Genomic DNA, 23,363 nt, shown 5'->3' on the forward strand with positions numbered 1-23,363 from the left:
AGGAGGCACAACTATTTTGATCAGCATATCCTGGGTCTAAAATAGTATCTTATATAGTAGTTGCTCAATTACCAGTAGCTTAGTAAATGGATAACTAGATCCCGCTAGGCAGAGTGCTGTGGAAACAGAGATAGCTTTGTTATTGAGAACACATTTTTCAAAAGGTATTTATTCTAGTTATAGTATAAATTTAATATTCTTTCTTTTCCCATTCATGTTCTTATTGAAGAACTTTATAAAAGCAGTTAATAAATGGGGTGTTTCATTTTGACAGAGTATCGATATCAGGTTCAGAATAATTAAAGAAAATTATTCCATATACTTCACCATTAACCTCAACTATGACTTTATGATAATCAATAGAAATAGAAATAACAATTAGAAATACCCAGCATTATATGTAAAAAAAATGAGTAAAAATAGATTATTTAAGAAACTGTAAAATTTTCCCTACTCCTTTTCTGGTCAGTTATTATGGCAATTCAGGGAAAAAGGTGAAACTTAATTTGCTCTATTACTTAGATAATTTATTTCCATAGAAATAGTCTTCACAGATAAGTTATAGTGGGTGAGGCTGGCCACTGCCCGTAAGTGGGTCTATAACAGTATCATTCCCTGTTGTGGGAAGTTCCCTTTCTAGTCATTTATTACAGAGTATTTCCTGAGCACCTGTCATATGCCTGGTACTCTTTTTCGGGGGTGGGGTACACGATAGTGAAAGGGGCTTGGAGTCTGAGGCAGGACAGTAAACACACAGATGATACACTTGAGGTTGTCATTAATGCCATGAGTAGGAATAATGAGGACGGGGCCATCATTTTGGATGTGGTGGTCCAGAAATTTCTATTTGACATTTGAGCGGGGGACTGAACAAACCAGATAAATGGATACGTGGGAGAAGAGTATTCTGGGCAGAGAAGAGTGAGGGGCAAGGCCCTGAGCAGTGAAATATGACATAGCAAGAACTCCAACGTTCCAGATCCTGTAGTGCAAGGCTTTCAGTCACTCCATGGCATTCCACTGAAATGTTATTTTATGAAGTAACTGTTTTATTCTCCTTCTAGGTGGTGACCGCCACGGGGACACTTGCTTTAGGAATCAACATGCCTTGTAAATCTGTGGTTTTTGCTCAAAACTCAGTCTATCTGGATGCTTTAAACTACAGACAGGTATTGTGATATGCAGAAACTCCCCATTGCATTGCTAACATAGGGCAATAAAAGAGTAAGAAAGGCGAGCCTTTGGTTTGCAAACGTGCTGCGATTCACGGGGACCTTCCTGCAAACCTGACAGTCACATTTAGCTGTGGTATAGCGGGCCGGCCACGGGCTTGGTGTTACGTGACCTTGGGTGAGATCTCTAACCTGCCTGGTCCTCCTTTGCTATCTCCCCGAATAAGAACGGTCCCATGGCATTTGCAAGAATTCAATGAAGTGATTTGTAGGGAAGACACAGGTGCAAGGTGCTTGAGGACTCCCTCCTCGTCCGGCCCCTTTGTCCCTGAGTTTACGCCCTGGGGTTCTCGTTCATGCTTCTCTTGTCTTTGCCCCTGCTGTGCATCGTGCTACCAAGCCGACTTTGTTATTCTCCAGTGGTTTTGATCTTGGCCTTGCAATTTCCATTTCCGCCGTCTTTCGTCATACGTTTCGAGCTTGTAGTCATTAAACAGTTTTCCTAATTTTCAGGCCTCCTGACTCCACTGTGTCCTGAATGCAGACGGTTTACCTGCTCAGGATCACTTGGTGAATATTTCTGCTACATCTGTCAGCCAACATTACAGGTTTTATCCAAATGCCGCCCCCCCCACCCCACTTCCTCACAGAACACTTCCTTTCTATTCCCTGATGGGCCTTGTTCCTACCCAATACAACATCCTTAGTTTTTCCTCCATTTTACCAACCCCTGTCCTTTGGGTTTCTCCTTCTGCTGCTGTGCTGGGCATGAACCCTCCCCCCCATATCATCTTTGGGAATCTCTCATTTAGGTGTCTGGGGCCGGCATCACGGATGGTGAACTTGGCAGTGGGAATGCCAGGGTTGGAGTCCTGGGTCTTTCGCTTCTTGGTGTTTGCCTACAGTGAGTTTCTTATTTCCCAAGCCCCAGTTACTCTACTGTAAAATGCAGACAATGATAACACTCTCCTCATAGGGTAGTGGTTGTAGGGTCTTTATAAAAAAGGTGTAAAGGACTTAGCACATTCTGAGCACTTACTAAAGGAGCACTAATATAACTTCTGTAAAGAGTTTGTTCTTAACTTCCTTTGTACAAGTGGCGTTTCTGAATGTTATCTCACTCTTGCATCTCCTCAGTTTGTGCAGTTTTTATGGTGATTTGTCACTCAGCCCACATGTGTGTAGGGGAGAGAGAGAAAAGGGACAAAGGAGGGGGGTGGGAAGGAAGAGAGGAAGACTCGTAAGTTCAGCTGTAAGTGAACTGGAAGCCAGGGTCTCGTCTTTTTTTCTTCTTGCTGTATATCATTATACAAATACCTAGCACAGTTTTGGGACTGAAATAAGCACATCAGGATGACGAATGTCTCATTTTCAGCTCTGTCTCAGCCACGGTGAATTTCCTGCCTGGTACCCAGTTGGATTTTAGTCTCAGTTCTGTAACGGTTGGACGTCTTCACAGTGTACTTGCTCTAATGCAGTATAAAAGGCTCAGTTCTTATACTGTGATGGAGAAACTGTTCAGGAAAGGTTTACTTTGTGCTTCTATTCTGTTTGCAGATGTCTGGACGGGCCGGACGACGAGGTCAAGACCTGGGGGGAGATGTGTATTTCTTTGGTATTCCACTCCCTAAAGTCGAAAAGCTCATCAAATCCAACGTCCCTGAACTGAGAGGGCAGTTCCCTCTCAGCATCTCCCTGATCCTGAGACTCATGCTTCTGGCTTCCAAGGCAGATGACCCCGAGGACGCTAAGGCAAAGGTACTGTGGGGATGGTTTCTGGGGCTGAGTCTCCATTACTGGCCGGGCTCTTTTTTACATGCGTAGTGATAGCTTCTTGGAGTCAGCAGTCCTTAATGCTTGCTAGTGTCTTGGCTGGTAGAGAACTGGGGGTGGGTGGGGAGAGTAATAATTAGCTTTGTTGTCTCTGTCAGTCATAGAATTTATGGCCAATGGGCATTTGGAGTTGCCCCCAGATTACTATTTTCACGTATGATAAACATTGCCCCATAGGAGTGAAGGGTGCTAGCTATGGATTTTAAAAGATCGGGGTTACAAAAAGATTTGTGTTCATGATTTTGTAATAAAAGAGTTTATTTTTCGTAAAGAAAGTAACCCAGGTTCATCAAAGAATATTTGGATAATGCAGAAAGTTGAAGGAAGAAAAAAAGCACCTACACCTAGTTTGGCTCTCGTGTTGAGCAGCCTCTTGTCATGTTGTTGACGCCCCTACAGACCAGGTGCATATCATTGTAGACCAAAACTTCCCCATGTTGGAGTTCTTATCTTTTACCTCTATACAGGAGAGAAGCATACGTCTTCTTGCAAACTTTTAAATTTTTTTCGAAAAGGTTTTGAGTCGCTGGTCTTCTTTGCCTTGGCCTGTGTGAGGAGCTCTCTCGGTAACCTTCACACATAAAAGACTCAAGCGTGGGCATAAATTTCTTGGGCTATTCTTTTTACTTACCACATCAAGCTAGAATCACTTCCCTGCCCTCTGGCATTTACTGTCATAGAGGAACAGACTCTTGAAATCTCCTCTAGAAGAACTGTGCTAATTCCTGTTTCCTTATAGTTTATTTCTTTCTGCCTATGTGATTATATGAGTATTTTTAAAAGTCTGTATATTTAAATTCTTTTCCCCAGAATTTTCTATCTTGTGTGTCTTTCCTTTTATGTTTTATTGACGTTCTAGTTATTACATGATGAAAACTTTCAGTCTTCATGCTCAGAAGTTTTTATCGCGGTAAAATACATGTAACACTAAATTTGCCATCTTAACCGGTTTTAAGTGTACAATTCAGTAGTGTTAAGAACCTCGGCATCGTGCAGGGCTCAGGTCGTTCTGGAGCTAAGAAAAGATTTCTTAAGTTAGATCTTTGCTTCCGTTTTGATCAGTTTCCAGAAAAAGTTATAACTTTTAAAATCGAAAGTCGTTTTCCTGTTCTCCGCTGTTGTTTTTCTTCATTATGAGAGAACACTTGAGTTCATCTCCTGCGTCTCTCATGCACTCTCAAGGTTCAGATCTACTCCTTAGGGACACCGTGTCGATGTTCATTCTGCTGCTGGACTTGTTTCCCTGACATTGTGCACTGCTTCCGATGTCACCCTTTCACATCATAATCATGTATTATTTTTTAAATGTCAGTTTATATTGTCCATTTACCTTACGCGGCCGTGCCTTGTTTCATAGGAGGTCGTATCTTTTGGCTTCCGTTGAGAATGCCAAAGAATTTTTCCAAAAGGCGTTTTTCTGAAAAAAACCATTTTCATAGGTCAGATTACTTTTGGGTAGAAGCCAATGTTCTCGTGATGGTCTGTAAGTTTCTCCAGAGCCTGGTCCCAGGCTCCCTTGTTGGGCTCACCACGTCCTGCTCTCCTACACGAACCCACCACCTGCTCCACCGACAGCAGGCACGTAACGCTCCCAGGGGCACGGCTTTGCTGTTTCTGCTGCTTCCAGAACCTTCCCCCAGATGTGTGCGCGGTCTCACTCTTCCATCTTGTTCAGTTTCTTGCTCTGCTGTTAGCCTGTTGCCACGACTCCTCCTGCGCTGTCGATGGACCCCCGTCTGCCGTGCCGACTGGGACCCCCGCTCATTTGTACATGGCACACGCCACGCCTTACACAGCTGCAAGTCTCCGTCTCTGTCTCTATCTACCATCTCTATCATGTTTATTTTCTCTGTATTTCCCACTGGAACGTAAGCACCCGAGGCCAGAGTTGTTCGTTTGTCTTAATTCTTGGTGCAGACGCCCAATAGTTGTAGCATGACTGAGTAATTTTAGGAAGTTGGTCTGTTTTCTTAAAAGAACTGATCTCTTGTGGGTTTTTCTGTTCTCTCACTTCTGAAGGAAAGTACATCCCTTCAAAGCTGGTGGTTTGCCAAGAAAGCGGGTGCATGCTTTTTCTTTTGGTTTCACTCTCCGCTCGCTTCAGTGCGGTTTAAATACCCTTTTAAACGTGAAGCTAGATGAATAGCTTTTGGCCCAAACCTCGGCATTTAGCATATTTTCAAATTATGTAGCTTTCTGGACTGAAAGTTCATCTTCTGCCAGTGTCACTGACAGACTGGTCCGCAGGCTGGTCCTGTGGAGGCCATTCGTCATCAGGAACTGCAGCAGGCACTGCAGTCAGAGCTCTTCCTGTCGTGATAAGACTTTAGTGACGTGGTCTGCATCTCCGGAGTTACAGTGAACCACCAGAGGTCGCTCACCCTCTAGTACTCTGCTGTTTCCTGCCTGTTGCTCTACATGTAGAGCCAGAGAGAGGAGAAGTTGTAGGAAAGGGCATTTTTGGCTCCCTGAAAACGTATCACCCCAAAGTAGAGGTGATGGATGGTATACCCCATCCCCTCCTTCCTTCTGCCTCCTTCCCTCCCTGCCCCTCTCCCTTCCTTCCTTCTCCCCCCTCCCCCCTGCCCCTCTCCCTTCCTTCCTTTCTCCCTCCTTTCCTCCCCTCCCTCCCTCCTTCCCTCCCTGCCCCTCTCCCTTCCTCCCTCCCTCCCTGCCTCCCTCCCTGCCCCTCTCCCTTCCTTCCTTCTCCCTCCTTCCCCCACTGCCCCTCTCCCTTCCTTCCTTCTCCCTCCTAGTCCCCTGGCCTTACATTGACTAGAGATTCTTCCCAGGTACTATGAACTCTCAGGCCTAAAGGCAGCCACGTTTAATTTCGGTGATGTTGGGAAATTCTCCTTTTACTTGAACCTCATAAACGTTGTAGTGGGCAGTTGGAAGATATCTGAACTGTTAACCTCGATGCTGTCTTACTATCTCAATATTTTTATTACTTTGACCTTAATCAACGTAATTCCATCGTTTTTGCAACGATACTGCAGGACATGGGATAATGTATCAATAATATCGTATTTTCTTCCAGAACAACCCAAGATTGTAAGCTCTTAAACTGGATCCACATATATTACCAGATTATTTGGCAACATGTTTCATTTCCAGTGATTCTGTTTTATATGTTCCGTTTTGTTAGGGGAAGGGTGTGCCATGTAAGAATATGGTAAAATGTGAAATCCCAGTGAATCTTAGGTGGGTCTGGTATCTGTGGGGTAAAATGGATATTAGTAATATATATTTGATTGTTTTATATTCTTTTATGAGCTGGTCAGTCGGATGTGGCCAAGGAGGAGACAGACGAGAGGCTCAGGGAAACAAAGTAGAAACTCAAGAGGTCCTAGAAATGCAGGCAGGGTGCACCATGCAGGGCTTCATGAGACCCCAGGATGGTCGGGAGGCAAGAGACACGAGTGGAGGGAGAGGGTCCATGGGAAGGGCAAGGCATCTCAGAGTAAATAGTTTGGGACTGGGTAGTTGGAATCATTCGGGTGGACTTTGGGAGCTGTGGTGGTCTCTATTTGCCTAGCACCTGGGGTGCTTTAGGACAGGGGAATATTGGCTTGGTGTGTGAGCTTCAGGTAAGGCAGCAGGTGGGGCGTAAAGTCGGCATTGGTTGGTTTGTAGAGGAAAAGCAGGCTTTGTCAAGTTGTTACCTTTAGGAAGTAGCCCTGGGAGGATCAGTCTCTCCCCAGCCAGCAAGGTTTTTAAGATGTCAAAGCATCGTGATGTGCAGGAAAGAATGTTAAATTCCAATGCACCTCTCTTGTCATCCAGGAGTGTGTTTCTCAGCAGGAGCATGGTGTGAATTAACATCCTCCTGTCCTCAGGTTCTGTCGGTGCTCAAGCACTCACTGATCTCCTTCAAGCAGCCCCGGGCACTGGAGATGCTGCAACTGTACTTTCTGTTCTCCCTGCAATTCCTGGTCAAGGAGGTAGGACCGTGTTTGCCTTTTTGTGAGGTGGGATCGGTGCCATCTCTGTTTCTCATCATCTTGAACTAATTCCAGTCTCTCCAAGGTTATAGCCAAGGATTCCTGCTACTTACAGTTGATTTAATTGTCAAAGTGGGCCAGGTAATGAGTACTCATCTCTCTTATGTTGGTATTGTGGACTGAAAAAAAAAGCACAACCTGAAAGTTGAGAGTTCTGTTTTATTCGGTGGACATTCTTAGGACTTCAAGCCCAGGACATAGCATCTCAAATAACACTTGAGGGACTGCTCCCAAGAGGCAAGGGAGGAGCTAGGATATATAGGGGATTTTGCAATAAAGACCAGGTAGTCAGAACTTCAGAAGATGACTGTTCATTAAAGAAAGCCAGACATCTCAAGTTAAGTAATTTAGCGCTTTTCTGTGTATGGGAAGACGCAAGAGTCTGGGCTCACTGCAGTCATTCCTTTGATCTGCACCTCAGCTCTCTGGGGCCAGCGTCCTGAGTGTCCTCAGGTGCACCGTTGCGGGGGCTGCAGTGGCTGAGGGCTTGACGGTGGAGCAGCTTGTCTCCATCCTGAGTTCCCTCAGGGCTCACCGTCCAGGCTGCTGGAATGTGACGGCTTGATGGCTGCAACATCTTTTGGTTACTGTTATGGCAGCCGTGTTTTAGTTCTCAGTATTAAGTACTGTTTTAAACTGGCATTTAATAAGCTGTCTGTTCATTAAGGTACGTGGTTGAGTTGAGTCAAACTAATACATTATGTCTGTTCTTTAGGGCTATTTAGATCAAGAAGGTAATCCTACAGGCTTTGCTGGACTTGTGTCACATCTGCATTATCACGAGCCTTCCAATTTTGTTTTCGTCAGTTTTCTTGTAAGAGGCATTTTCCATAATCTCTGTCAGCCAACCAGGAAAGGTAAGCTTGACGTTTCATACGTATGGTCTAAAAACAGCACAGATGCTATAGTGAAGCTAACACTTCAGGAAATTTTTTTTTTCTACAAAGGGAATGCAAGTTAATATTTAGATAATTTGGAGATACCAAATCAGATAAAATAAAGTTTTATATACCTACTAATATAGATTACATAGGAGAAAGCCATATTTGGTGGCAACTATTTAAAAATAACAACTTCTTATTAACTTGAGAAGATGCCTTGATTCCAGGATTCAGAAATATTAATATATGATTTTTTGGTAAATATTTTTCTAATTAAATGTAATATATGCTCATCATAGAAAAAGGGTATAGGAAACCATCATGTTAAAAAAATATTCACTGTTGATATTTGTGAATATTTTCCTCCAATCATATTTTCTTTGAATATAATCCTATAGTGTATTTAAATAGCTGATATCATATTAGTTGCATGATCTAGAAACTTGTTTTCCCCCAGAGTTGCTTTTGTCAAATTGTGTACATTTTTTGTGAATTCCATTTGTAAAGCCCATCTAATGTTTCATTTAATGCAGTTTTTATAAAAGCCTTTGATTTTTATAACTAAACCATAGATCTTTAAACTATGTCCCTAAAAGAAATATTTCTGTCTCTGTGCTTAAGTTCGTTGTAGTTCCTGATGCCTGGTGATTTTCTTGCCTTTCACAGCATAACTTTGCTTTATCTTCCATTGTTAACTGGCAGGGACACTCTGTTTTACACAATGTCGCTAGGCTCTGAATGTGCATTGTTCTGTGAAACAAGGATCCTCAGGAAGTTCTGTCTCCCAGGAGCTCTGTAAGAGGAGAAATAATTTCAGGCAACAAGAAGTGCAGTTGTGTTTATTGCTCTGTGTGTGTGTGTGTGTAGGGAGGTGTGTGCGGTTATAAACATGGAGACAGAAGCTTTATGAGGTAGATAATATGGACGTTGCTATTTTGTACATGAGGAAACAGAGAAGTTAGACAAATTGCCATGGTCACAAAACCTAAATATTGTTAAGTCTTGAGCCAAGATTCGAATATGAGCACGTTATTAAAGGTGGCACTTTTTAACACGACCATGTACCAGTGCTGTGGAGGATGGGAGTGAGTTAGGTTGATGGGATATATATATATATATATATATATATATGTATATAGTTGGAGTATAGTTGCTTTACCATGTTGTGTTGGGGTTGACAGTATATTAACATGAGTGGCAGGGAGGGGAGGGGAGGGGGCTGGGGGGTTATTTGTGGGTTAGTTTTGGAAACCCTTACGTGCTTGGCTGAGGAGATTGGATTTTGTTTATGAGGCATTGAGATGCAATCAGAGGCTTTTGAGGAGGTGAGGTCATGATCATTAAATGCTTAAGAAAACCAATCATAGACAAAAGAGGAAGGTCCCAGGTAAGGGGACAAGGGTCTTTGGTTGGAGTTACAAGAGTCTGAAGTAGAGGGGGAGCGGCAAGAAGGAAAAAGGAGGCACAGGTGTAAAACTGTCAGCAGAGAGAGTCATTCCCTAGTCGCTACACTTGTTACAAGTTTCTAGTCTCCGTGAAATAACATGCGATATAACATTCAATTTGTATCGTTCAATTGAAACATTAAAAATGGGATTAATGCACTTTTTATGTTTATGACAAGATATTTTATTTGTATAGGCTCGAAACATTTTTCTCAAGATGTTATGGAAAAGCTAGTGTTAGTATTGGCAAATCTGTTTGGCAGAAAATATCTTCCAGCAAAGTTCCAAGATGCTACGCTCAAGTTTTATCAATCCAAGGTAAAATTTATGATTCTGATAACATTAAATGATTAAGATAATTTAACAGATCCTACCGTAAATGATTCCACAGCAGTAGAATTTTATTAATATAGAGTTCGTTTTATAGAAATAATTTCTTCTTCTGTAATCAGTGTTATATTTAATCTGTAATTCACATGTCTCCTCTATAAATCTATCAGAAGATTAAATGCCTTGAGGAAAAATGGGATAAAAAGTTCTGCTCATGTTTTCTGTTGGATTGTATAAACGTGTAGCAATCAGTGGCTAAAGAAAAAAATGTACGTAATTATACATTAAATGAACTAATAGTTCCCATCATTGAATCTCTAGTTCTTTTAGCGTCTTTTTACCTTGCAGTAGGTCTATGGACAGGAAGCGTATGCTGGGAACTATAACGTTCTCACTGAAAAAATATTAGAATAGTCATCTAAGAAATCATCCCTTGACACACAGACTGTTGTCCGATTTTATTTGCAATGACTTCTTTGATCATGATTTCCTGTCATTAAATCAGCATCAAATATTATCACTAATGTATTTCACTAGAATCTGAGAAAGTGGGAAGGGCTGGTTATTATACCAGATAACCTTGGTAAAAGGTGACAAAGAGGAACAAAAAGAGAAGAGTTCATCTATATTGTCTAACATCACAATGTTAAGTTACCATTCTTAGCCCTCACAGAGTGTTCTCTAGACCAGTGAACACAATTTTAGTCACTGACTTTTCATCTTCATATCTTTTTCATCACATGTACATTCTTGGACTGTTATTTGTTTTGGTTAAATAAACTTATTTTTCTTACAAAAGACAAGTCAGTATCTCTGTTCTTACACAGATGGTTATGATAGAAAAATGTACAATAAAAGAAGATTTTGAGTGGAGGCCTCCTATTTCTCTCTCTTTTTTCCTTTAAAGATTATTAGAAATTTGAGCAGTTCCAGGTGGGACATGCTAGGTGGCCATCACTCCTGTTGCAACAGAGAGCTGTGGAAGGGATGAGGATTATATTGGCTAAAATGATAAAATGGCGAGAACTTATCCAAGGTGTCATTGGACTCTCCAACCATGATTTTTCTCTCAAAGAACTTGTTGATTCTGGACGAGGTTGAAAGTTGTACTTAGCATATCCAGAGAGCCTCTCCTGTGAGATAAAAAACACAACACAACAATAAAGCTTTTAGTGATTCCATGGGGCTGGAGTGACAGACTAGACACTTGAGAGAGTGTTAACTCAGGACATTCACTGGGTCATATCTGCATGAAATGTCAGGGTGTTACACCAAATTTCTTGCAGTCTTGTAGCATTTACTAAATAAAAACCCACTAGAGGGAAGAGTTTGAATGTATTCATAGGCTTATATTACCCTCAAGGCATATTTAAAGCCATCTAGGGCTGGAAGATATAAATGTAGGTTATGAAGCTCTACAGGAACGAAGTGGATCTTTGGGAATCTTTTAAGGGCTGAGAAGTCTGAGACCCACCAGCCTCATACTCAAAATCCAAGAGGGCTTAAGAGCAGAGATGCACCAGATGTAGACTGAGACTTATTAAAACTGGAAAACAGTATCAATCCACTTCAATCTCTACTTAGACCGAGGTGATCACATCTTCACTCACTTGGCCAAACACAAAATTGGGGAGCTCACTCCAGTGGAAGATAACATTGTTTGAAGTCTATCAGGTCCTTTTACAAACACTTCTGGTGAAAGGAAAAAAAAAAAAAACCTAAAGAAGTGAGTAAGCGAGAACATATGACCAATTAGCAGGAATGAAAGCAGGCGATAATAATCAACACGAAGATGACTCAGATATTGAAGTTAGAATATAAGGACTGCTCAAGAAAATGGGGGAAGAGATAGAGTTGATGAAAGGATGGAGACTTTCACTAGATAATTACAAAATTGATGAGAGAATAGAGAATTTCACCAGCTAATTAATTGGACCATCCAGAATTGAAAAATGTACTGTCTGATCAGAATATACATATCAGAAGTCAAAATCAGTGAGTTGACTGATAGCTCAATAAAAGGTATCTGAATTGTAGCACAGGGAGAAAAAAATGAAAATAAAAACAATAGCATATGAGAATGTGGATCACATTCAAAAGGGTTAATGTAATATAATGGCAATCCCAGAAGAAGAGGAGGGAGAAGAATGGCCGGAGGGTATTCAAAAATAATAGCTGGGAATTTTCCCAAGCTGATGAAAGACAGCACTCCATAGTTTCAAAAGATTAGTGAACTTCAAGAAGGATAAAGAAACATGAAACTAAAACTACTGAAAATCAGAAACAAAGAGAAAAACACAAATCAGTGAGAGCCGAAATAGACATTTCCTTGGAAAAAGCAATAATAAGATTGATAGCTGACTTTCTGACCAAAATAATGGAAGGTAGAAGAAAATGGGAATATAATTTTCACTCCACTCTTGTTTATTTTTATGCATGAATGTGTACAGATACTGAGCGTATGTTTTAAACATAAGTTAAAACAGGGTAAATATATTGTGATTGGTTTCATGACATATCAAGAGGATATGCATACCTTATTTTAAAAGTTTTTTGAGGTATAAGTGATATATAAAAATTGCATACGTTTAATATATACACGTTAATGCGTTTGGACGTATGCATACACCTGTGATATCATTGCCTCAACAAAGGCGCTAAGCATATCCACCATGTCCAAAATTTTTCTTCTGGTTTTATTTAGTTAGGAATACTTACCATGAGATTTATCCTCTTAATGTAGTTTAAACTACACAGTACTGTATCGTTAACATAGGTACTATGTTGTAGAGAAGATCTACAGAAATTATTTAGCCTGCATAACAATAATTTATATTCAACGAGAAACAATTCCCCATTTCCATCTCCACCCAGCCCCTGACAATATTCTCTGCTTCTATGAGTATGACTGTTTTAGGTCCCCCATGTAAGTGGAATCATGCAGTATTTGTCCTTCTGTGAGGCTTATTTTACTTAACATAATGTCCTCTAGGTACATCCATGTTGATCTCCTTTTTTAAGAATGAATAATATCCCACTGTATGTATCCAGCATGCTTTCTTATCAATTCATCTTGCTGATACACACTTGAGTTGTTTGTATGTCTTGCCTGTTGTGAATAATGTTTCGGTGAACATGGATGTACAGGTATCTCTTCAACATCCTGATTGCAACCCTTTTGGATATATACCCAGATGTGGAATTGCTGGATCATATGATAGTTCCATTTTTAATGTTTTTAAAGAAAACTTTGTATGTTTTTCATAGTGGCTGCACCAGTTTACATTCCCACCAACAGTGTATAAGGTTCAAATTTTTCTACATTTAAAATTTTTCTTCAACCCTTATAATCTTGGTTTTTTTGATGATAGCTGTTCTAACAGGCATGAGGTGCTATCTCATTGTGGTTTTGATCTGCATTTCCCTGATTAGTGATGCTGAGCAACTTTTAATGTACATGATGGCAGATTGTATGCCTTCTTTGAAGAAATGTCTTTTCAAGTCCTTTGCCCGTTTTCCTTTTGTTTTTGTGTTTTTGTTTGTTTGTTTTGCTATTGAGTTGTACTAGATTCTTAGGTATTTTGGATATTATCCCTTATCAGATGGTTGGTTCAGAAATATTTTCTCCCATTCCAGAAATGCCTTTTCACTCTGTTGATTATTTCTTTTGCTGTGCAGAAGGTTTTTAGTTTGATGTAGTCCCACTTGTTTATTTTCACTTGTGTTGCCTATACTTTTGATGTTACATTAAAAAATCATGGCCCAAACCAATGTCGCTATATTTTCTTTTATTAATTTTACAGTTTTAGGTCTTACATTTAAGTCTTTAATCCGTTTTGAGTTTATTTTTATGTACAGCATATGGTAGGGGTCCAATTTCAATCTTTTACATGTATATATCATTTTGCCAGTACCGTTTTTGAAAAGACTATCCTTTCTCTATTGTGTGTTATTGGTACCTTTGTCAAACATATGCTGGTAATATATATATGTGAAATTTGTTTCTGGACCAGAAACACCTTAATTGCCTTAAAATTGAACAAACTCGTTTCATTTCTAAATACACATAAGACAAAAAATAAATAAAATGGAAATTATCAAATATTTTAGTTAAATGATAATGAAGAATACATACAAATATAAGATGTGATTTATGCAATGATTAGAGGGACATTTATAGCCTTTATAACCACATCTTAGAAAAGAAAACAGGCTGAAAAAAAATCAGTGATTTGACTTTTCAGCTTAAGGAGTTAGGAGAAAACAAAACAAAGCAAAATAAATAGAACAGAATATCTAACCTAAGGGAAATACAAGAAAAAGAATAATAAAATAAGAACAGAAATAAAGTAAATTGAGAACAATTGTAAAAAAAGGGAAATCAGCAAGGCCTAAGTTGCTTCTTCGTTAAGATTTATAATAAAGGTGATGAATACACAGCAAGACTCATTGACAAAGAAGGGAGAGAAAGCACAGATTACAATTATCAGGAAAGAAAATGAGACATTATTACAGATCTTATGTAGTACATCAAATGGAAAAAACATTTGACTATTTGGACAAAATGGGCAAATTCCTAGGAAATGCAACTTTCTAAAACTAACCAAGGACTATATGAATAATTTCATATCTGATAGCCATTAAAGAAATGTAACCAATTATTTTTTTTTAATTTCCCATTTAAAAAAACCCAGGTTCAGATGGCTTCAGTGGTGAACTTTTTTAAACATTTAAAGAATAACAGCAAATTTTCACAAACTCTTCTAGAGAATATAAAAAGAGGGAGCAAAACTTAAACTTAATATCAAAACTTGACAAGGACATTATAAAAAATTAGAGATGTATCTCTTATGAAAATATAGATAGAAGAATAATTAACAAAATATTAGAAGAATGAATCCAGTGGGGCTTTAAAGACCCTCACAATTGAGTGAGGTTTATTCCAGGCACAAAGGGGACTTTATATTGTTGCTTGCTTTCCAAACATGTCACTAGACTCTTTGAAATATTCACAAGTCTAATGTCATTTGAGGGCATACTTCTATTTAAAAGAGTTTTGATTAAATAGCATGAAAACAAATTTTTAAGAGCAAAGGTATTGGTTTTTATAACACAAATAGGAATAAAAAATGAATTTCACCTGAATTTCATAGATGAAAGGATGGAACAGTTACATTACTGAATAGATAGATAACTATAGAATTATATTACATTGTTCTTTGCAGTTCTTCTAAACTTTCAGTTTTCAAGGATGGTACGTAGATCTCTCTGAAAAATATCTGGCCTCCAGTTTTTTGTTTTTGTTTGTTTTTTGATGACCTCTTTGATGATTTAGGTGTTTCTGGAGGATCTCCCTGAGGACTTCAAGGCCGCTCTAGATGAGTATAACACAAACGTGACAAAGGACTTTGCCTCTTTCCTACTGATTGTTTCCAAACTGGCTGATATGAAACAAGAACATCAGCTCCCATTGTCAAAAATAGGTAAGTGTATCTTAGCTCCATTGTGGGACAGTTTAAAAAATAAATAATCTTGCCAGAAGAATATTTTATCCCATAAGAAGAGTAGAGCCCTGGAAAGATCAGTCTGCCTTAGAATAAGGGGATCCTTTCTGCTCTCTCAAGGAAGACGGTATGATTATTAGAATTAAGTAAAGGACAGTGGAGAATGACATTGAATAGAGTCATTTATAAACCATCTTGATTAAAGGTTGGGTTTGGGACAAGCCTGGAAAATGGAGTAAGGACACCTATGAGATGAGGAGAAACAAGAAGCGATTCTGTCACTTTTTCCTTGAGAGGAGCTGTGCATGGTGGTCATGAGCATAAACTCTCTGCATTATGACCTCAGTCCAAGCTCTGGCTCTGCTACTTGTTAGCAGTGGGACTTTGAGCAGGGGACTCCATATTCCTGCCTCGATTTTTCTCAACAGATAAATAAGGAGGATAACATTATCCACCTAGTTTGGGTGAGCTTTAAATAGTTAAGCCAATGTCTGTAACTTATCTCCAAACAGCACGTAGCACGTAGTCAACACTCCTGATCTTTGCTCTTACTTTTCATGAGCTATTGGATGGAAATCTTCTGGGAGAAACTAAACTGGAAACGGTGACAGGGATACAGGGAAAGGGGTGAGCTCTGGGTAGCCATTTCCTGGTTTGGTAACATCCTCAGCTGGAAGAAGTCAGGGAGGAGGACCGTGTAGCTTCCTGGACAGCGTGAAAGCAGGAAGTAGACAGTGGCAGAGGGTGTGGCGAGCATCCAGAGGAGGAAGAAAAGGAACGGGAAGGTTCGGCCTCAGTCACTAACGAGAGCCGACTCTGAACGCGCCCTCCGGTGCTTTACAAAGGGAGGAATGGAAAACATACTTCTTCTCATACGCCATTTCCAAACCTGCTGATGGTGGCTGCTAGAATCAGCCTGTCTAGAAGGATTCTGCAGCCAAGTCTGAGTTCGGTGGGAAAAAGGACCAAGGTAAAAACAACAATTCTGGGCTAAAAGAGGATACAATTTAAATTTAGTCTTTTATGACCTGTTGGTCAAAGCCACTAAACTATAATACAAAATTTTATACCGTGGATAATAGTATTAATAACTAACATTTATTGAAGGTATTCTATGCCAGGATGTGCTGCTTACTGTATGTGATCTGTCTTATCCAGTCTTCATTACAGTGTTGGTCCTTGAAAGTTGAATGGCTCCCCTTTGCCTCCTGGTCTAGAGCAGGTGTGTAAGGCTTGGCCGTCTGGCTTAATCTTCAAAGCTGACTTGTGCCAATCTCTTATGGCCAGATTTCTCAGGTCAAGAGTGTGAAGACTCACAACTTGTGTCTCACTTGATGAGCTGCAAGGAAGGAAGAATAGCCATTTCTCCGTTTGCCTGTCTCTCTGGGAACTCTGATGGCAGTTTGCTTCATCTAGAAACTTCAGACCATGTAAGTGGAAAACGAGGCTTATAAATAAAATGTCATTAAGAAAGAATTGGATTTATACTTCTGGGCAGCTTAGCAAGGACTTCAGATTCCCCAAATTGAAAAGAATTTCAGGTGTATCAACAGAAATATCCAGGAAAAGGTGCTCTTGAGGCCAGTTTCTCACCCTGGCCTGAGGAACCCTGTTCCATTACACAGAAATCCAGGATCACCACTTTTCTGGAGATTCGCAGAGGTTTGCTGTGAAAAGAGCACATAAAACTATCTTCAGGCTTTCCCAGTGTTGCTGTAGACGCTGTAAATCCCATATATTCTGGATCGGTGATGTCAAAAATGAAGTATAGAGAACTAGATACATTTCAGATATGCTGGATAACCCATTTGAATGTTGGAATAAACTTGTGGAAATTTAAGTGTAGTTGATTTACAATGTTGTGTTAATTTCTTGTGTACAGCACAGTGATTCAGGTACACACACACATACACACACACACACACACACACACACACACACACACACATATGCTTTTTCATATTCTTTTCTATTATGGTTCCTCACAGAATACTGAATATAGTTCCCGGTGCCATACAGTAGGACCTTGCTGTTTATCCATTCTCTGTATAATAGTTTGCATCTGCTAATCCCAAACTCCCAAACCATCCCTCCTCTACCCCCTCCTCCCCTTTGGCAACAAGTCTGCTCTCTATGACTGTGTGTCTGTTTCTGTTTCATAGAGAGGTTCATTTGTGTCATATTTTAGATTCCACATATAAGTGATATCATCTGGTATTTGTCTTTCTCTTTCTGACTTTGCTTAATATGATAATCTCTAGGTCCGTCTGTGTAGCTGCAAATTACATTATTTTATTCTTTTTTATGGCTGAGCAGTATTCCATTGTATATATGTACCACATTTGCTTTATCCAGTCATCTGTTGATGGACATTGCTTCCATGCCTTCGCTATTGTAAATAGTGCTGCTGTGAACGCTGGGGTGCATGTATCTTTTCGAATCATGGTTTTTGTCTTTTCTGGATATATGCCCAGGAGTGGGATCACTGGATCATATGGTACCTCTATTTTTAGTTTTTTGAGAAACCTCCACCCTGTTTTCAAAGAATTTTGAAAAACTGTATAGACCCTTGTGCATTTTAAATGGACGCATATATTTTTATCATATATTTAAATAGTTTCTAATGATATGGATTGCATTTTCAGATAAATGTTGATATGTTAAAATAGAACCATTGCATCATCCTTTTAAATGTATAAAATGGAATATAAATACTAAAGTGTTTTAACACCCATAACTGTCAAGTTAAAAACAGTCAAGAATAACATTTTTAATGATTTAAATTTTGATGTAGTTCTTTTCCTCTTGTGTTCAGATTCTGCATCCCCCCACATCATTTTACCTTACTTATCCACCAATTCCCCTTGATTGCAAATCTTCCAGATTTTCGAGGTCAAAACGATTTTCTGGATCATAACGGAATAAGAATATTATAAGGACTTTGAATAATAATAACTTTCTGAGCTACTCCCCAGTCATTTTAGAAGGTTGCTGTACCAGTGTGTGCTCTGACTGGCCCTGCCCTAGAGTTCCTGTTGACCCCATAGAGTTTTCAGAAAATCAGCAGACATGAAAGACTACTGATGTGCGTTCTTCCTTTTCTTATTTTCCTTTTTCTTTCCCCTCCATCTTCCTCCCCTTCCCTTTTGTTCCAGTAATTGGGATCCAAAGATTGTCAGAGTTACTCAGTTTAAGCCTTCTTTCCAGACATGCAAGGCACCAGCTCCCTGACACTGTGTACAAAGGTATTTCCTGCACCAATTAAGATACTGATAAAATTTCAAGTTAGCTTTTCTTTCCTAGTGAGCCTTGCTAGATTCTAGTGGCCGGGTAGTTAAAATTTTTATTGTACGTTGTGAGGCAGTGATGTTCATCGGTGGAGCCAGGCCATCCTACTGTCCTACTTGGGACAGCACTACCTCAGTGTGGATGAGAGACACCCTCTTCCTTCACTGTGAAGAGTGTGCTTTCAACATGTTGATTCTAGGAAGGAACTATGAAACACAATGTAAGAAATCATAAACTTTCTTTACACATAAATAGTAAATTAAGGAGAGCTCTATGTCTTCAGGTCACTCTGCGCACCATCGGCATTGATAGCACTCGGGCTCCTGTGCTGTGGCAACAGGAATTTGATCACCAAGGAAGAAGAATGCAGCTCAATGCTTACGCACTCGATTTCTATAAACACGGTTCCTTGACAGGATTGGTCCAGGACAACAGGTGTGTTTTATCTGTCTCCGTCTCCATCTCCCTCCCCAGCCATCCCCAGCATCCCCGTCATCCCCAGCATCCCCATCCCCATCTCTACCTCTACCTCGCTCTATCCTTTTCACCTCTACCTCTCTCTCTCTGTCATTTCCACCTCTGCCTCTCCCTCTAGTTCTATTTCTATATCCGTCTTCACCTGCATCTTTACATCTAATAAATGAATGTAATGAATATTAGGCAAACACCTTCTTATAATTTCAAGTATAGGTTAATCGTGCGAAACATACTGAAATTTTTTCTTACAGACTAAGGGCAAGAGAAAATACATTTGGTGGTATTGTTGTTTGTGTTTGACCAGCAAAATCTTGAGACTTAGGCTGACTCACTTGACATAAAGATTTACACTACAGTTACCAATATTTGCACATGTTCACAGATGTTTTTTATTTAGTACTACTTATTATTATATATTTAAAAATGGATAACAATAACAAATAATGCCATGCTCTGCATCGTCTGACAGAAGTATATGAAAAGAATATAATTCACACATCTGAGGACTGAGACTATGACAGTTGTTTTAACTCCTTGGCAGGGAAACCATTTTCAAAAACAGGGTGCAGAGATTGACTGGGAATGGAGAAATTGGCCCAGTCACTGAGCACATGGACGTGTGTGTGGGTGTGTTGGGGGAGGAGAATTCTGCCACACCATCGGGAATTCAGTGTGCATTTTAAATACATTTTGAACAATCTTTAGTGAATTCAAGTATTTAAAACTTCTGACCCTCTTGAGAAACACCGATCATTTTTGACAGTAGGACTCATTATTGTAAATAAGGTAGTTGTGATACCCGTGAGTAATTCACTTGGTTCTTCTCTTTGACTCTCTGGTCCCATCCACGCTCCTGATCTTGACTTTGTGACTTGGGTTTCTCCTAGAAGGTCAGCCGCCCGTGTTCATTGATTATCTCTGGTTGTGAACTTGTGACTGGGGTTCATAATTGTCATTCTCACAGATTAAATCATCTGGGAGTCTTTGGTAGAAATGATTTTAGTAAATACATCTTGACAGACAAAAGTAATCCATTAATGACCAATCCAACATTTCAATATGAAATGAATTCTTTAATGTTTTTATACCATTAATTTTCAAAACGTTGTTTTGTTTAGGATAAATGAAGGAGCTGCTTATCAGTTGTTGAAAGATTTTTCCCTCACCATTCAATCTATCAGGTATGTTATACATTTTACATAGTGATTTCAGATTTTCTGATAATTTAATGGTAATTTGAAAACTGTTGAGCTCATACTTAAAGGTGCCCCTGAGCCTCTTAGGTGCAAAGCATTTCAACTCCCCAGAGACTTTGCAGACCTTCTCCTCAACTGTTGCATTGTTTATATAATAGAACTAGTTCCAAAATCCACCTAGACCAGAGCCTCAGCCCAGGCACTTTAGACCAGCAGGCAGCAGTATCCCAAAGCTTCAAGAATCCCTAGACCCTCATGTTCTCAGTTTCCACAACCAAGGTTTCCATTTTAGTTAATGATACGTAAAAACATAGGCGGGAGGATGAGATCTGGGGACTGAGAACAAAAACCAGTGAGTTAGATGGTACGCGTCACATTGTATCTCTTGAATATTGTTCAGGAGAAATGTCCAGGAGTCACAATTGTGAGTCTGTAACTAGGAGGAAATTCAGTATTGTGGGTACAGAGCTGGTCGTTCTTTGCGGTAGGTCAATGAAAACACCAGGGGAAAACTGGACCTCTAGTGGAAGGCAGGTACAGATTACAAAAGGCTGATGAAAGGTCAGGTCTTGACTGTTCCCATTCCTTGATGAGCCCAGCTGCACTGTCCATTCTTGGATTTCCTCTCTCCATTCTCGTCACCTGTGTATCAGTTGCTTATTGCTGCTGTAACAAATGACCACAAACATAGTGTTTAAACCAACACATCTTTAGTGTCTTAACAGTTCTGGAGGTCAGAGGTCCAAAATGGGTCTCACTGGGCTGAAATCCAGGTGTTGTCACGGCTGCATTCCTTTCTGGAGCCTCTGGAACAATCTATTTGATTGTCCTTTCCAGCTTCTAGATGCTTTGATTTTGGCCCCTTCTGTCTTCAAAGCCAGCATTGGGAGGCAGATTCTTATATCAGGTCACTCTGACATTCACTCTCTCCTGCCCCCTGTCTTCCACTTAGAATGACCTTTGTGACAACAGTGGGCCGCCCAGATAATCCAGGTTAATTTCCCCACCTCAAGGTCAGCCAATTAGCAACTTCAATTCCATTTACAGCCTTAATTCTCCTTTGCCATGTAACCTAAGGATTTATAAATTTCTAGGGATTAGGACATGGATATCTTTGTGGGCCATTGTTTTGTTTATCACACCCTGTTTTCTTAATTTTCTCATACATCTAGGTAAAGGGAGGATTGTTTTGCTTTTTGTAGAGGTAGTTGCCTGTGGGTTTAAGTATATACTGAAAAAAAAAAAAAAAACCCCACAAAATGACTCCGTAAAAAAAAAATGTGGGGAAAAAGAAGGGCATTTGTGTTGCTATTATTGAAGGGAGGAGGGATCTGGTTACATGGGACTTGGTGGCCATTAAAATCCTCTTGGGGGCTTCCCTGGTGGCGCAGTGGTTGAGAGTCCGCCTGCTGATGCAGGGGACGCGGGTTCGTGCCCCGGTCCGGGAGGATCCCACATGCCGCGGAGCGGCTGGGCCCGTGGGCCATGGCCGCTGAGCCTGCGCGTCCGGAGCCTGTGCTCCGCAACGGGAGAGGCCACAGCGGTGAGAGGCCCGCGTACTGCAAAAAAAAAAAAAACAACAAAAATCCTCTTGGTAAAATACAGGGAGGGGAGCTGCATGGTGATTTTCTTGATTGATTGATTCGTTGACAAGATGTTTTTGAGATAAATATGTTCCTTATGATTCTTTTCCTCATTTCATCATCTAGTGGGATTTACTTAGTTCTACCTCCCTGGGGAAAGCCCTTCCTATGATACCGACTCTCAGTAGAATGGGTGAGTTTTACGTGTATCTATATTTGCATTTACAGTGTTTCTTTGCGTGAACTATGTGAAAATGAAGAGGACAACGTGGTCTTAGCATTTGAACAACTGAGTGAAACCTTTAAAGAAAAATTTGAGAACATTTGAAAATGAAGTCTATCCAAACTAATTAAAAGATTGCCTTGGGCATTTTAAAAGTCATATTTTATGATTCTCATGCTTTTTGTTGGGAATACATATATGATGAGGTAGAAAGGGAAGCAGTTTGGAGTCAGGGTTCTGATCAAACTTGCCCTGCTCTCCTGTGAGCATCCTTGGATGAATCACTTAGTATCTCTGAACCTTGGCTTCTTTGTATCGTTTAGTAACAATGGTTATGTCTCAGCTAGTTTGTACATTGATTGAGAAATGCAAGGATTTTATATGAGATTGAAGAACAATGTTTGCTGTGAGGCCTAAACAAATATTACATTCTCAACAATTTTCTCCTCAATGTTATAATTTGTAAAAAGTCTATTAAGGCTAGAATAAATGATTACAGTATCCTGACATTGAAATATATTCTATTTAATTTAAATGTGATTCCATGACTTAGATATGGCTGTTGGAAGAGTACCTTTTAGTGAACTTAAACTACTTTTTATAAAACGTGATGGGAGTTTGGTATAAATTCCATGGTGCTTTAAATAAAACATACCTGATGATTTGGCTTGATTTTAATTCTACATAAGTAACTGAAAAACCACAAACAAATAAAATGGGTTTAATCTATTTGCCATTGGTCTCTTTGTGTTAAATTCACACGTCTTTCCATTCTCTGGCATACACATTTGCATTTTATAGAACATAGTTCATTTTATAGAACATTGTCAGTGACCTATACACTGACAATGGTCACTTTCCTGCCCCAGCCTGACCTCAGATTATCATTCTAGGACCTATTTTAGACCCTAAACGTGAACAGAGCATTTTTTCCTCAGCGCAAGGTCTGCTGTCTCCTACTATCATGATGTCTTACTGAAAGATGATCCATCGTATGGCATTATTTATACACAGGTTACATCGGCTTAGAAAACCCCTGTGGTTCATTTTGTCTGGAGATAGAAGAATACTCTTTTGCCTGGAACTGACCCATCCTTGCATGTGCCGTGTTAAGGGTCCCTCCTTTCTTTGGTGAAACCAATTTTCAGTGTTTTAAAACATGCAGTACAACAACTTCTGAACACCCAGACATTTAGAAACCAAAGCAGTGTTTTTACTGCCCCTTAATCTCTACCAAACAGAATCCAACAACACAGTGAAAGGATCACACACCATGACTGAGTGGGATTTATCCCAGGAATACAAGGGTTCTTCAATATATGCACATCAATCAGTGTGATACACCATATAAACAAATGAAGGAATAAAAACCATATGATCATCTCAATAGATGCAAAAAAAAACTTTTGACAAAATACAACACCCAT

General features: G+C 39.8%; 1 protein-coding gene across 1 annotated transcript in view; it reads left to right on the forward strand.

Moving 5' to 3' along the window:
- DDX60 (DExD/H-box helicase 60) overlaps nt 1-22,665 on the forward strand; it is an 82,078-nt gene extending 59,413 nt beyond the window's left edge. The window contains exons 29-38 of the mRNA XM_024744114.1: nt 1,065-1,169; nt 2,730-2,930; nt 6,845-6,949; nt 7,725-7,866; nt 9,532-9,653; nt 15,001-15,148; nt 16,457-16,599; nt 18,741-18,892; nt 20,053-20,115; nt 21,942-22,665. Coding sequence (XP_024599882.1) covers nt 1,065-1,169; nt 2,730-2,930; nt 6,845-6,949; nt 7,725-7,866; nt 9,532-9,653; nt 15,001-15,148; nt 16,457-16,599; nt 18,741-18,892; nt 20,053-20,115; nt 21,942-22,041 — 1,281 coding nt within the window. The 3' untranslated portion in view covers nt 22,042-22,665. The remainder of the gene's footprint in view (nt 1-1,064; nt 1,170-2,729; nt 2,931-6,844; nt 6,950-7,724; nt 7,867-9,531; nt 9,654-15,000; nt 15,149-16,456; nt 16,600-18,740; nt 18,893-20,052; nt 20,116-21,941) is intronic.
- Nucleotides 22,666-23,363: the final 698 nt, after the last annotated feature.

The sequence above is a fragment of the Neophocaena asiaeorientalis genome, unplaced genomic scaffold (genome assembly GCF_003031525.2).
Source record: "Neophocaena asiaeorientalis asiaeorientalis breed wild unplaced genomic scaffold, Neophocaena_asiaeorientalis_V1.1 scaffold115, whole genome shotgun sequence".
Lineage (NCBI taxonomy): Eukaryota > Metazoa > Chordata > Mammalia > Artiodactyla > Phocoenidae > Neophocaena > Neophocaena asiaeorientalis.